Source organism: Grampus griseus (genome assembly GCF_964374135.1).
Source record: "Grampus griseus genome assembly, chromosome: 5".
Classification (NCBI taxonomy): domain Eukaryota; kingdom Metazoa; phylum Chordata; class Mammalia; order Artiodactyla; family Delphinidae; genus Grampus; species Grampus griseus.
In genome coordinates, this window is record NC_138998.1 from 59,733,778 (window position 1) to 59,750,220 (window position 16,443).

Sequence of the window (16,443 nt, forward strand, 5' to 3'; positions counted from 1 at the left end):
ATTTTAAGTGTATAATTTGATAAGTTTTGACAAATGTGTAACATGTGACCGCTGTCATCAAGATACAGAATATATTTGTCACTCCAGAAAGTTAGTAACCAGTCCCCCTCCTCCTCACCTTTAGCACTAGCAGCTGATCTGCTTTCTTTAACTATAGTTTTGTCTTTTCCAGAATGTCATATGAATACAATCATACAGTAGGAGTCTTTTGTGTCTGACTTCTTTTCACTTAACACAGTACTCTTGAGATTCATCCTTGTTGTTGCAAGTATCAGTTTCATTAGTTAATTTCCTTTTTAGTGCATAGTTTAGCTGTCAGCCTAGGTTTGGATAGTTTATGTCCTGAATTTGGGTAATTTTCCTTGCATGGTTTCGCGATCAGTATTTTCCCATCAATTTCCAGCCACTTTTCTAGCCCTGAACTCTAAATCTCTGTGATATTTTGTTGATAAGGGGGTAGTTTTCCCCCACTGTTTGGCTGCTCTAGCTGTGAGAGTTGGATATTATCTCCAGACTAAGAAGCCATAGTTTATCATTCATATTCCTTCCATTTGTAATTTTTTTGAAATTAAACTCTCTTCCAGTTTCTGTCTATATTTTGGACATGTTCCAGAATTTTAAATAGTTTGTTTTAATCTAGTTTTCATAATTCTTATCTGCTAGGAGTTCACAGTCTGCCAATACTGGAAGCTGAGTGTCCTGGAGAACTTCTGAGATTAACTATCTTTATGACTTTTCATATGCAGCAGTATGAAGTTTAATGTTTTTGACCACAGTTTCAAAAATGTAGATATTTAAATAAACATTGCCCTTTTTTCACACATTTGGAGACTTTCTCATTATTCCCTTATTACTTCCTTATTATTCCATTACCACTTTTTTAAACTTCCAAACCAGATTACCTGCTATTCCATGAATTCATGTTGAACTTCCCTACCACTGTGCCTTTGCTATGATTTTGTATTGATAACTGCAGTTTTTTAAAAGTAGGTTATATGTTTTTGCAGAGAATGTATATTTCATGTTTTTGACCACAATTTCAAGAATGTAGATATTTATATAGACAGTGTCTTTTTTTTTTCCTGACCACAAATGAGGCTGGCTTCTCACTGTTCCCTTTTTACTACCTTTCTACTCCCCTATTATTTCCCTAAACTCCTTTCAGACTGTATATCTTCTATACCACAAAGCCACGATCAACTTCCCTCCTCGCTGCCTTTGTTCATTCTGTCTTTCCTTCCTGAAATGTTCTCCCTCTGTTTGCCCCCTATTTTCAGCCTGCTGAGTGTTCCTCTCTTAAAGCCTGTGTCAAATGTGACCTCCTTCATTAAATTTTTCTTTCTAATTGACTTCTTGAATTGCCTTCCCATTGAATTCTTTGTCTATTCCTTCTTTTACTTTATCTTTGAATATAGCTATTGATATATTGTTCTTAATCTACTCTATTTAAATTAAACTTCTTCTCTTTGTTCCTCTTATAGTGTGTCTTACACATTGTAGATGCATGATATGTCTTTAATTTAATTTGCTATAGTAACTTCCTTATCTTAAATTTAAATTTCCTTGCAATATACCCTGAGAAAACCATAATTCAAAAAGAGTCTTGTACCACAGTGTTCATTGCAGCTCTGTTTACACTAGCCAGGACATGGAAGCAACCTAAGTGTCCACTGACAGATGAATGGGTAAAGAAGATGTGGCACATATATACAGTGGAATATTACTCAGCCATAAAAAGAAACGAAATTGAGTTATTTGTAGTGAGGTGGATGGACCTAGAGTCTGCCATACAGAGTGAAGTAAGTCAGAGAAAAACAAATACCGTATGCTAACACATATATACGGAATCTAAAAAAAAAAATGTGGTTCTGAAGAACCTAGGGACAGGACAGGAATAAAGACGCAGACGTAGAGAATGGACTTGTGGACACGGGGAGGGGGAAGGGTAAGCTGGGACGAAGTGAGAGAGTGGCATGGACATATATACTCTACCAAATGTAAAATAGATAGCTAATGGGAAGGAGCCACATAGCACATGGAGATCAGCTCTATGCTTTGTGTCCATCTAGAGGGGTGGGATAGGGAGGGTGGGAGGGAGACACAAGAGGGAGGGGATATGGGGATACATGTATATGTATAGCTGATTCACTTTGTTATACAGCAGAAACTAACACACTATTGTAAAGCAATTATACTCCAGTAAAGACGTTAAAAAAAAAATTTCCTTGCAGAAGGTTTAATTTTATAACCATGTTTTTGTTTTCTTACTAATGTCAGACCTTAGGAGGAAAAAAAGTCAATGATAAAGTTGTATACATAGCTATAGAGAAGGTATACTTCTAGTTCATTTTTCTTGACTTATTACATAATAATTAAAATAATTTTAAAGCATAATGAATTATTTTTCTTAGAAGTTTTTTCATGTGTCTTAATATTATTCTACTAGAGTGCCTCCTCTGTGTGACAGGACAAATGCAGAATTTAGACTTATTCAATCTATTAATGTTTGTATTTCAGAAAACCCGAAAACAATAATTCCTAACATTTGTAAGCTAGCTTTCTTAAGAAATTTTTATGTATTCTCACTTTTTCCATTGTATTATTGAGCTAGCCAAAGAGAGCATCCTGAAACCAATTAATTTACTTTATTACCAACTTATATAGTTGCTCTTTTCAAGATTCTGAAAGATAAAATATATTGTCACTATTATATAGATTGATGTAAACATAGAACATCGTCAAGTTAATTCCTATAAAGTTTTATACATTTGATCTGGTGCTGAGGAAGTTGCATGGAAATACTATGACCCCTGTAGGGACAACTGCCTTTTTACCCCAGTGAAGATCAACTGGCAATGGTTTGACCCAGAATTACCACCTCATATGCACACATTGAGCACTGACTTCTGGTTCCAGGAAGTCTCTACCTCTCTTCTCTCTAGAGCCTTGAACATAGTTCCCAATCCCAGATTCTAGAGCCACTGGTGCTACCACTACCACAGGTAAATATGTTTCAGGTATCCCAGATTAGAACTGAAAATATAATTTCACCTAAGAAAGGAAGGTGTTAGGCATTGTACTATTCTTTATATACCCTTGGGTCAAATAGGCTTTTGTGGGCTCTTCTGGGAACCTAACTGTATTTATAAAATTGTTCATATGTGAAAGGATGTTTGAGGTCTTAAAAAACTGATTAAGGGAATTTCCTGGCAGTCCAGTGGTTAGGATTCCTCTCTTACTGCCAAGGGCGCAGGTTCAATCCTAGTCAGGGAACTAAGATCCTGCAAGCCACACAGCGCAGCCCAAAAAAAAAAAAAAATACTGATTAAGAAGCAAATTTCTGACGTACCAAAATTCAGAAATTAGAACTGTCTTTCATTGCACCAGAGAAAATCTTGAATTGGTCAGTGGTTGAATTGACCAATGGTTATTGGTCAGTAGTTGAATTGACCAATGGTTATTGCCTGACATCAGGAGAATTATCTGGAAAAAAAATTCTTTTTCCAAGCATATTTATTTACTTATCTATTCTGCTAAAGTTTTTATCTCTAGCTGTGTGCTCTAGTGTAACTGCAATAGAGCAGTAAATAAAACAATGTCTCTAGGGATCTTAGATTCTACTGAGAGAATGGACATAGGGTAAAGTAACAGTGCTGTGAAGTGTTTCCCTGTTTCATGCATAAAGTTGTGTTGTGAATAGTGAGTGGCACAAGTAAAATTTGTACGATATTACCCTGCCCCCATAATATAGCATTATAGGCTTATAAACTGATGAATAATACAACAACAGACACACAGCAGTTAATATGAGCCAGGGTCTGTTGTAAGTGCTTCATAAATATATTAGCTCATTTAATTTTTATAACAACCCTATACAGTATGATTGTTATTATTGTCCTCATTTTATAGAGGCACAAAGTGAAGTACAAAGAGATTAGGTCCAAGGTCACTAAATGACCTTGGATTAGGATTTAGGCCACAGCAGTTTAACCCTTTACCATCTATGTTCGTAACCATTATACTCTGCTGTCTTTAAAAATTGACACTGTGACAGACTTTCATATCCTTTATGAGATTTTCTTGATGGTTATACCAGTGATCACTTACCTAAAGTAATTTTTAATCTTTTTCACATTCTAGTTTATTTTTCCATATCCCATGCTTAATGGAATAACTGAATAATTATACCATTGCCTCTGTTTCTGAATAAATAAAATATAAAATAAATATAATATAAATTTAATAAAATTTAAAATAAATTGAATCCAGTGTTAGCATTTCTATCAACTCTTAATTCATCTTCAGCATTAGGTTCAGTCTTGTGTAACCAAAAACCAAAATCAGTTATTAAAATATTATTTTAGATCTGCCATCTCCAACTTCTAAAAAACTAAGAATTTAATAGCAAAATTGATGGGTTCCAGTTTATCTCATTTTTAAAAATTATACTAAAATTGCCAATAAATAGTAAAAGACAGAAAAAAAATAGAATAAAAGCCCTGAAATTCTAAAAACCAGATAGTTTTTGTAGCATTGAGAGTTACATGAATTTGTCTAAGGGCTTAGTAAATCTGATACTACTTTTCTTGTTATTATATGTGTATAGTATATATTATTTTAAAATATTAACTTATTGATCTTTTTTTTTCTTTTTTTTTTCCTTTGTTTTTTTTTAGTATACTGTGTGGAATTTTGTTCCAAAAAATTTATTTGAACAATTCAGAAGAGTGGCAAACTTTTATTTTCTTATTATATTTTTGGTTCAGGTAAGCTTTATCACTTCATAAATTGTTAAGTTTGTAGACATGGGTTCTAAAAATATATCTTCAGGGAAAAGTTATATTGCATTCTAAATCATTTGACTGTGGGACCATTTTTTTTTTTTTGCAGAGCTTCCCCATTGTATTCACTGAATACAATGATTTAAACCACATCAAGATGTCTGAAAAATAGCCAGTGAATTTTAAGATTAATTGTATTTTGTTTTATCACTGATTGCTATGGTGCTGATAATCATAATCAAAGCCAAGAAAATAACATCATCCTTTCAGATGTTCTGCCTCGGACATAAATATTTTGGCTTTTAATATACAGCACATGTTTTTGGCACATTTCTGCCTATGGAACCATCTTTGTACAAAGTAAATCTTTCTTTGGCTTTTCTTTTTTTTAATTTAAATTTTACTTTTATTTAAAAATTTTTTTAATTATAATTTTTAAGAATCCCCGTGAATATTGATTTTTCTCCAGGAGACTGTTTTCTTAACCTAAATCTATGTTCATTATAAGCTATTTGACAGTTTCTTGATTTTAACATTGTGCTTTTTTTCCTAATGTCAAAATATCAAGAGAACAGCTTATGAAACTTGAGTATAAATCAGGATTTAAAATAAGTGTCATTTTCTTTTAAAGAGGTTATTCTTTTCTGATAATACCTTGGCAGTGTATTCCAGTGTGGCATTGAATTTTTGTATAAACTCTGAACTTTTCTCTCCATAGAACCTGGGCTTTCAAAAGAAAAAAACTTGTGAAGTAGTCACTGTAAAGCTTGAGGAAACTTTTTTTTTAAATTGCTTTGCTTCATGAACAGAAAAGGAACTTCTGATTTTTTTTCATCAATAGAACTTCAGCTTGGTTTAGTTGGAAAAATGAGAAATTTATACTTACTATGTCCATGTAACATGCATTTGTGAAATTACTAGCTAAGATAAGGAATTCAGCTTGTGTGTGGAGTAGAACAAATTTAATTGGCCTACCCAGAGTAAAGGAATATTAATAAATCGTTAGACCCATGTTCTAAATAACCAGATATAATTACTACAAATATTTCTTTTCCAGCAGTTTATTGAAACCTCAGTTGTATGATTTAGATAATTGCAGCAGCATTTTCCAAGTTGTACCCTTCTGGCTCCGCTAGGTGTAACAAAATCACTTGTAGAAAGAAACCCTTTCCCTAGTCCCATTTCTTGTTTTCTCTCCCTAAGTGGTGAGTTTATGCTGGATCCCAGGGTAAAAACTGACAGACTTTACAGCGTTTCTCAGGATGGGCAAAGAAATGTGAACTGAGATTCTGAGCAGCTATAGCTCCCCTCCAAGGCAAATACCGAGGAAGACCTTAAGTACTCTGTGTTAAGAAAGCAGAGACTGAGTCCACCCTAGCAGTATTTGTGGGTATGCAATAGATTTAGGTATTCTGCTAACCCCATATAAAAGCCATCAAAGTGAACTTGTGAAACTGTGAACTAAACTACACTCACTGCATAGTCTCTCTCTCATGTTATTTTTTCATCTGGACCATGATACATGTTTTGTATAATGTTTTCAGATTTCCCAATAATTATGAGATTCTAGATGTTATTACAGTATACACAATATGTGTACAATATAAAATATACTCTGCCTTCTCTGTTTTTTAATCCAGCTTATGATTGATACACCTACCAGTCCAATTACCAGTGGACTCCCGTTATTCTTTGTGATAACAGTAACAGCCATAAAGCAGGTATGAAATACTTCATATTGTTATTTTTCTCCCAAGTCATTCAGAAGTTGCTTAATATTTCCACTCCAAAGTAAGATTTATTGTTGTGAAAATAATTTTCATAACAAGAAATTTATTTGATTCTGCCTATGGTAAAATTAAACTGAATTAAGCCATCCTTATCAGGTACCTGGTGACTGATGGGATGATTACAATTGTTAAAATATGTCGTTCCTTTGATACACCTAGGGAGCATCGAAAAACAAGCATTTTATATGTACAAACCAATTCATATATGAAACAGATTAATTATTATAATCATCTTTGCAGAGTTCGGTCGTATTTAAAGGAAATACAGTTCAAAGGGGATATGTTTATAAGGAGCAGAACATGTACTTCTGGCACGAACATTTCTGAATAAGAATTGTACAGTGCTTTCCTACGTTTTACAACTTCCTCTGGTGAGGTCGATTTTTATGTAAAATAGTATTCTAGGGGAAATAGCTTCAACCAGATCTTGAATTGATATTAAAATGTAGGTATATTGGGCTTCCCTGGTGGCGCAGTGGTTGACAGTCCGCCTGCCGATGCAGGGAACGCGGGTTCGTGCCCCGGTCTGGGAAGATCCCACGTGCCATGGAGCGGCTGGGCCTGTGAGCCATGGCCGCTGAGCCTGCGCGTCCGGAGCCTGTGCTCCGCAACGGGAGAGGCCACAACAGTGAGAGGCCCGCGTACCGCTAAAAAAAAAAAAAAAAAAAAAGTAGGTATAGAAGAACAGTATTATTGGATAAACATGACAAGTAAGAAGTTTAAAAATTCCTAGAAATGACATGTTTATATACTACCACTTCTCAAAATATCTTTGAGAAGATACTGGGCCAGAGGCTCAATTATACAGAACTGAACCCTTCCTCCTGAAAGGGAGTTAATTTGAATTTTCTTGTGTCAGTATGATAAATATTCATTATATAAGATTTAGGGATAAGGTGGAAATTGACATGGAAACAAAATTGGAAAACATTTTATAATTCTGAGATGTAGTATATTTATTACTTACATGATATGGGTATGGGGAGTCTGTAGATTAACAGTTGCATTATTTATCTAGTGTGTCAGAATATCATGCTACCGTTCTAAGTTTGATTTCCCTATATTCAGTGTTCTGTTGGAGATGAGAATTCGTGTAAGTCAGTAAGCATCCATATCACTTAATGCATATTTACTTGGCTTTGTAGATGTCATTTATTTTATCAAAGTAACACACATTTGTCCCTTGGACCTCTTTTCTATATATAGTTTCCTTTTTGGTGATTTCTTCCAATCTAGTGGCTTAAGGTACCATTTATATGTTGATGGGTCTCAAATTTACATGTATCCTGAAACTATGCTCTGAACTCCAGACACACATATACAACTCTTTGTGCTTGGAAATACAACTGTTTCCACTTGGATATCTTAGGCTTTTCCTGACCTCTGTGTCACTCTCTTCTTTCCTGCTCTGGTCTTTTTGCTTCATATCATTTTTGCTTACCTATGGTTCTATTGAATAAATGCTTGTTTATTAGTTTGTCTGTCATCTTCATTTGAATGTTTCGTTCTATGAGGGCAGAGACTTTGTTTTATATTACTAGTTTATTACCAGTGACCAGAACAAGGCTGTGCACATATTTGGCCTTCAATAAATATTTGTTTGATAGGTGAATAAATGAATGAATGAATCTCTTGAATATTTTTAAGGCAATGTTAAATGTTGTAATACTTCTTGCCCTGGTTTATACTTTAATATGAATGAAGTTGTTAGATTTTTTTTTTTAACTTCTTCCAGCTATATTTGCAAATTGTGTTCTCTTTAGTTGTGTAATGCAAGATATAGTGCTCTGGTAAATATCATAATCTTTGTCCTGTATGAGCTTAAAACGTATGAAGTAGAGAAGGTAAGACCAAATACAAAAATAATTATAGTTTAATAAGATCATAGAAAGAGCCAGTGAGCTGTAGGTATTCAGAGAAAGGGTGGAACACTTCATCTGGATAATCAAGGAAGGCTTCATGGAAGAAATATTAGAGATGAGACTTTGGAATATGGATGAAATGATAGTTGGTAAAGAAGGTGAGATAGAAACAAACAACTTGAGCAAAGGCTTAAATGGAAGAAAAGGCAAGACTTATTTTAGGGAATGACATATCTGACTAATGTTTGACCCTGTGTAGGAATGTACTAAAAGATAACATACTGGAAATGGATGTTGGTACTAAATTAAAGAGGCTGGAAGACTCTTTGAGAGTTGTCAGGAGGGGTTTGAACAGGATAGTGAATTAAAACAGTGTTTTGGAAAGCTTAATCTGGCAGTGACATGTAGGATGAATTATAGTTTGTGAACTTGTGTTTAAAAAGATTTTAACTGTATGCCTCCCCAACTGTTTAGAGTTGTTGCTGATATATATTTGGATTTTGGGAGACAAGTGTATCTACACAAAAGAATAATAGTAAGCAAGATATGAAAGGTAATTAGGAATGTAAGAACAACAGAGTCTGAAGAATCAAGGGAAACAACATTTTCCAGGGTAGGAAACATCAAGAAATGGTCTCTAGAGTTTTCAATTGAAAAATCAGAAATTATGTTAGCACTTGAAATCCCTGCACTATAAAATCGCTGTGTAACTGCTAAAAACAAAGCAAAACAAAACAGATTTTTAAAAAATCAAAATAAAACCCTGAGTAAATCTGCTTATGACTGCTCTTGTGAAAAAGCAGTCTATTTTGTATCATAGATTGTATGTAATGATACTTTTTCATTTGTACTTGTAAGCCAAAGATTTCTAATACATTTTTGTTTTAGTTTAAATTTGTCAATGGAAGTAAATGGAATGATAACTTCAGAAAAAGATAATTTTAAAATTATTGCTTTATTGATGTCATCTGACTATAAAAGTATGCTTTTTGACAGTTTCAGGAAAGGTATTTTGACTCTCAATTAAATTTCTCTAAAATTGACATACCACATCTTAAATTGAGCCAGCATAATTTGTGTCTTAAAAATGCTTTCCCAAAAGGATTCTCCCTGAAAAACATAGACCTTCAGAGCAATCTTTAGTATTTGTTTTATATTTTATAATGTTGTAATAGTTTTAGGTAATAGATGCACATATTTTTAAAAAATGGAAACAGTATAAAATAACATATAGGGACTTCCCTGGTGGTCCAGCAGTTTAGACTGTGTGCACCCAATGCAGGGGGCCTGGGTTCAGTCCCTGGTCAGGGGACTAGATCCCACATGCCACAACTAAAGATCCTGCCTGCTGCAACGAAGATCCCACATGCCGCAACTAAGACCCAGCACAGCCAAATAATTTTTTTTTTAACATCTGTATTGGAGTATAATTGCTTTACAATGGTGTGTTAGTTTCTGCTTTATAATGAAGTGAATCAGCTATACATATACATATATCCCCATATCTCCTCCTCCTTGTGTCTCCCTCCCTCCCACCCTCCCTATCCCACCCCTCTACTCTAGGTGGTCACAAAGCACCGAACTGCTTTTTACTTTTGGTAGTGTATATATGTCCATACCACTCTCTCACTTCGTCCCAGCTTACCCTTCCCCCTCCCTGTGTCCTCAAGTCCATTCTCTATGTCTGCGTCTTTATTCCTGTCCTCCCCTTAGGTTCTTCAGAACCTTTTTTTTAATTTCTTTTTTTAGATTCCACATGTATGTAGCATACGGTATTTGTTTTTTTCTTCCTGACTTACTTCACTCTGTATGGCAGACTCTAGGTCCATCCACCTCACTACCAATAACTCAATTTCATTTTTTTATGGTTGAGTACTATTCCATTGTATATATGTGCCACATCTTCTTTATCCATTCATCCGTCAATGGACAGTTAGGTTGCTTCCATGTCCTGGCTATTGTAAACCAAATAAATAAATAAATTAATTAAATAACATATAGTAAAAGTCTCTTATGCTCCTATCCCTTAGTCTCCTAGTTCTCCTCCCCTGAGGGAGCCATTATTTGTACATTAGTCCAGGTATCTATACAAAGTGTTCACATTAGTAAGCATATATTTTTCACAAATGATAGCATAGACTACAACACATTCTGTACCTTACTTTTATCACTTAATGTTACTTCTTAGATATCATTCCATTATCTATACTTGTGCTATACCTCTGAGTGCTTGAATTTTCTCTAAAATAGCATAAGTCTTTTCCAGTGGATAAGGCTCCACGCTCCCAATGCAGGGGCCCTGGTTTTGATCCCTGGTCAGGGAACTAGATACCACATGCATGCCACAACTAAGGAGCTAGTGAGCCACAACTAAGGAGCCCACAAGCCACAACTAAGGAGCCCTCCTGCCACAACTAAGACTCAGTGCAAGCAAATAAAAAATAAATATTTTTTAAAAATTACCACTCTTTAACATTTAATCAAAGGATTCTTTGTGAAATGCTTATGTTTCCCCTTTTTTATATAAATCTATTTATTTATTTTTAGCTGCATTGGGTCTTTGTTGCTGTGCGCAGGCTTTCTCTAGTTGCGGTGAGCGGGGGCTACTCTTCGTTGCAGAGCGTGGGCTTCTCATTGAGGTGACTTCTCTTGTTGCAGAGCACAGGCTCTAGGTGCACAGGCTTCCGCAATTGTGGCTCGTGGGCTCAGTAGTTGTGGCTCGCGGGCTGTAGAGCGCAGGCTCAGTAGTTGTGGCACACGGGGTTAGTTGCTCCACGGCATGTGGGATCTTCCCAGACCAGGGCTTGAACCCGTGTCCCCTGCATTGGCAGGCAGATTCTTAACCACTGCACCACCAGGGAAGTCCCTAAATTTCAGAACTTTTTGAAGACACAGGGATAGAAGAAATCTGGTAATGAGAAAGTGAACGGTGCAAAAAAAGCCCATTAAGGTGACATAGAAGGAGCCTCCTGTAAGGAAACTGAGGAGGAGTAATTAGAGAGATAGTATGAAAACCAGGAACATGTATGTGATGAAAACCAAGAGAAAAGAGTGTTTCTAGTAGTGATGAATGTCAAATACCTGAGTCAGGTAGCCTAACATAATTCTAATGAATGAAATGTTTGGGGGAAATTTTTATGTTTCTTTTTCTCATTTGATAAAAAGTATCTTCTAATACTAAGAGGGGCATTTTTTATTCTTTTGATGTTTACAGGGATATGAAGATTGGTTAAGACATAACTCAGATAATGAAGTAAATGGAGCTCCTGTTTATGTTGTTCGAAGTGGTGGCCTTGTAAAAACTAGATCAAAAAACATTCGGGTATGCACTTAGTAAATAATAGAAATCAATAATATTTTGAAATCACAAATTCTCTGATTGTTTTAGTTAAAAGTCTGCTTTCCTACATTAAAATATTATGATAGACCACTTGTTTAGAACTCAATAAAATTTAGTCTTTGCCTTTTAAAATCTGTATATCCACTTTTCCCCAAAATTCTTCATAGGTGGGTGATATTGTTCGAGTAGCCAAAGATGAAATTTTCCCTGCAGATTTGGTGCTTCTGTCCTCAGATCGACTTGATGGTTCTTGTCACGTTACAACTGCTAGCTTGGATGGAGAAACTAACCTGAAGGTTTGTACATGCTTATGTTTGAGTGTCGCTCTTGGTGAACAAAATGTCTTTGGATTATAGTAATACTTTCCTTTGGTTAAGGTAATAAAGTTCGACCTGATAAAGGAGAAGTGTTTTAAATTACTGAAACTTTTTAAAAGTTAAGTTTTTTTTAAAGAAATAATGTTATTATACATTTACTTCAAGGGGAGCCTCACATAATTTAGTCAAGTTTAAGAAAAGCGAAAAGTGTTTTTAGGAAAAAAATAATCTTCTAATACATTGGTGATTTTTTAGATACGGGACACATTTACATTTTTCTCAGTTTTCAAAGTATTAATACAATCAAGGATTTTATTTGATACACTTTTTTCCCCCTATTAAATTTTTTATAATAAACTTAGAGCAGTAATGATTGTTAACACAGACTTAAATTTCCTGGTATGCAAATGTCCTCTGTAGACAGGTAATCACAGTAGCTCCTTTTACTACTTGTTATTTTACATTCTTCTTTCTCTTCTGCCATCTAGCTAAGTGATCTCAGCTACAGAATGCTGTGATTTCATATGTAAAAGAGGTTTGAAATAAATCTTATCTAAAGTTCCATGTAGATCTCAAAACTGTGATTTAATTTTTCTTTTTTTCAGACCCATGTGGCAGTTCCAGAAACAGCAGTATTACAGACAGTTGCCAATTTGGACACTCTTATAGCTGTGATAGAATGTCAGCAACCAGAAGCAGACTTGTACAGGTATGGTGTGATAATCACCATGCTCATTTTAAGTTCTGTTTACAGATTTCATTTTTACAATGATAAACGTGCACTGAGGTAGTTAGCTAATTGACATTATTGGGGGGAGCAAGGTGGGAGATCAGTTAAAGGGGAAAAAAGCTAAAAGCAGAATTTGCCAGAATTCTAAGCCAAAGTATTAATTCAAAAGCCATGCTTTTAGTCACATGTTCTTTCCTATTACCTTCTACTTTGGTATGAATTGGCTTTATAACAATAGCAATAAACTTTATAACTATAATAGTAGTTACAACAGAAATAAGATTATTTCCTTAGAAGAAAATAATCTAATGGTGTGCGTGTGTGAGTGCGTGTGTATATATGTGCTCCATGAAGGCAAGGGCCATGTCTTTATGTTCAATAGGAACTAACTACTTTTAACATTACAATTTACTAAATATTAATACAGTGTAAGTCATCTTTCAGTGAGTGCTGTGCTAATTATTGTGGTCTATGGAATGGAAACAACTTTTTATTATTAAAGACTTCCATGAGAAACTACTCATTTTTACTCAATAACTGGTGATAGAATATAAATTATAACCACATTGTAAAAATTACCCTCAGCTTCTTGTCATATTCTCCATCTCCATTTGTTGGTTGAAATGTTTTAAAATCTTATCACTAGTCATTGGATTTTTCAGATGTCTTACATATCTTTATTCTGGATCCATATATTTATAATGGAGTTTTCTCTATGTGATATTATAAAAATCTTGCATTTTCATCAAAGTCAAATATGGATACAATATGGAGTTTTCCAATTAACTGTAAAAATTTGGACTTCTATGCTTTAAGAGCATTTAAATTATAAGATAGATTTAACTGTGAAGAATTTAGTACTTTAAGAGTTCTCTATTGCTGTTATTTCCAAGTCTCAGACAAGGGTGAATTATTAAAAGATTAGTATTAAAAACTAGAAAATGATGCAGCATTAAGAAAGCATAAGATTAATATGAGATCAAATGTAACTAATGCTTTCGTGGGTGGTTTTACGTTATTTGGAAAATGGGGAGAAAGTTTAAAAATACTTCTGTTAAATAAGAAATAATTCACTGTTGAATATAAGGTATTCCTCTTTATTTTCTCTTTTCCTCTTCCTTACTGAAAGTATATGGGTTTTTTTAAAATACAAATGTAATTACTACAGAAGACTTTTGTAATAGAAAAATAACTCATAATTAATTATGCCACTACTTTAAAATTTTTATTGCTGTTTTTATTCATTCATTCAACAAATTATTGTTGAGCACCTTTGTGCTTATTATGATAAGTGATAAATAAGATTAATAAGCACAGTTTCCATCCTTGAGGAACTCACAGCTGTAAAGATATTTTATATATCTCTAACTGTATTTTTTCAGTTTACTGTACCATACTATATGCTATTTATAAGGGAAATATTGATGTTTAAAATTTTTAATGTCCAAGTAGGAGGAATGGTTAAATGGCTTTATGGTATAGATGTAAGATGAATTAGGTAGGTAATAAAAATGATGCTTTCAAAGAATTTAATGACATAGCAACATACTGAAATACAATGTTGAATAAAATGTTATAGAGCTGTAGTCTCATATCCCAATTATATAAAAAGAAATATGTATGTATGTGTATTTGATAGGTAGTTAGGTAGTTAGATAGAAAAAATAAATAGGTATAGAGAGAAAGAAAAACCTAGAGGAATTACATGTCAGCATGTTAGTACTTATTTCTTGGTGGTACGATTTCAGCTGCTTTTTAATCACCTTTTTTGTTCTCCATATTTTCTAATATTTCTTGAAAGAATATGGATTGCCCTTGTGGTTTTTTTAAAGTATTTTCCATCTTACTACACAGTATTCTTAATGATCTTTTTTAATGGCTGCATAATAGTCTAAGTAAACGTACTAGAACCTAACGGTTCCCCAGTCTTTCCATACTTAACTCTTCCATTGTTTTGCTATTAGAAGTATTGCATGACACCTTATTACATATAAGTTCACCAACTCAGAATCCAGTAGTTAGATAGTTCATCATTCCCTCCTCTTTGATACAACTTGTTCACTTGGCTTCCAAGACATCTCCCTCTCTTGATTTTCCTCTTACTTCAGTAGTCCCTCCTTCTCAATCTCTTTGGCTGATTTCTCCTCTTCTCTATGACTTCTTGATGTTAGAGTGCCCCAGGACTATCCTCAGTCCTCTTCCCTCCTCTACCTATACCTTTCATTATCTGAACTCACTCTTTGTGATCTCATCCTGGCTGATGGCTTTCAAAACCATCTATATGCTGATGACTCCAAATTTATATCTCAATCCCAGATTTCTTCCCTAGTCTTCAGATTCTTATATCCAACTTCCTGTTCCGCAATTCCACTTGGATATTTAGTAAAAAATATCAAATTAATCACGTTGAAAACTGAATTCCTGATCTTTCCTCCAGAAGTTTTTATGCTAACGGCCATTCCCATTTCAGCTAATGACAGTCCATCTTTTCAGTTGTTCCGGCCAGAAATCTTGGAGTCAGCCATGACTCCTTCATCCCCTCTCTGCTCACCTCTTCTCACCTTCTCTGCCACATCTCATCCCAATCCATCAGAATATCATATTGGTTTACTTTCAAAATACATCCAAAACCTGACCATCTTTCACCCCCTTCTCTGCTACTCAATTGATCCAAACCAGCATTATCTTCTGCTTGGATTACTGCTATCAAAGGCTTCCTTACTGGTTTTTCTGATTTTACTCTTCTTTCCCTTGCAGTCTGTCTGTTCTCACAAAAGCAGCCAGAGTCATCCTTTTAAAATGTAAGTCAGATCATAGCATTCCTCTGCCCAAACCTTACAATGGCTTTTCTGTCTCACTCATATCTTTATAATGATCTAACTGATTGCCTCCATCCCCAACTGATCTCTGATCTAATTTTTGACCCTTCTCCCTCGTGCCTCACCCTCGAGCTACACTGGCCTCCTTATTTTCCCTTGAAAATGCCATATCCACTTCTACCTTTTCACTAGCTGTTCTTTATCTAACTCCTTTACCACCTTCTAGTCTTTGCTTAAAATCACCTCTTCAGTGAGGCCTACTTTGACTATTTAATACTGTGACTTAATCCTTCTTACCCTCTCCTGCTTTTTTTTAATAGCACATAATACCTTCTAGTATGCTATGTAATGTACTTATTTATTACGTTTGTTGCTTATTATCTCCTTCTCCAACTAAATTGTAAACTCAAGGACAGACATCTTTGTGTGTTTTGTTCACTGATGTATCCCAAGCACCTAGAACAGATCTGGCATATAGGAGGCCTTACTACATGTTTGTTGACAGTTGAAAAGAATAAATATCTTTATGGACTTAATTTTATGCACTTAAGTTTTTCCTTTTATTGAATTCTGTGATATATGCAACTAAGATTTGTGTGTGTTACAATTCACTTAACTATTGAATTGAAATACCTAGAACAGAATAGACACTCAATAAATATCTGTTGAATGAGTAAATGAATGATAAGAGTTCCACAGTATTACTTAATCAAAGGATTTGAGAACATTTTTATTGCCCATTTATTCATCATATATTGAGTGCCTCCAATAACTGAGACATAGTGCTAGATACTGGGAATGCAG

General features: G+C 34.5%; 1 protein-coding gene across 7 annotated transcripts in view; it reads left to right on the top strand.

The window, feature by feature from the left end:
* The window catches only part of ATP11B (ATPase phospholipid transporting 11B (putative)), a 133,049-nt gene that overhangs the window by 24,669 nt on the left and 91,937 nt on the right, over nt 1-16,443 (top strand). For 6 of the 7 annotated variants that reach the window (XM_082654901.1, XM_082654902.1, XM_082654905.1 and 3 more), the window contains exons 3-7: nt 4,677-4,766; nt 6,422-6,502; nt 11,648-11,755; nt 11,941-12,069; nt 12,696-12,799. In XM_082654901.1, coding sequence (XP_082511027.1) covers nt 4,677-4,766; nt 6,422-6,502; nt 11,648-11,755; nt 11,941-12,069; nt 12,696-12,799 — 512 coding nt within the window. The remainder of the gene's footprint in view (nt 1-4,676; nt 4,767-6,421; nt 6,503-11,647; nt 11,756-11,940; nt 12,070-12,695; nt 12,800-16,443) is intronic. The other variant, XM_082654907.1, reaches the window with a different exon arrangement.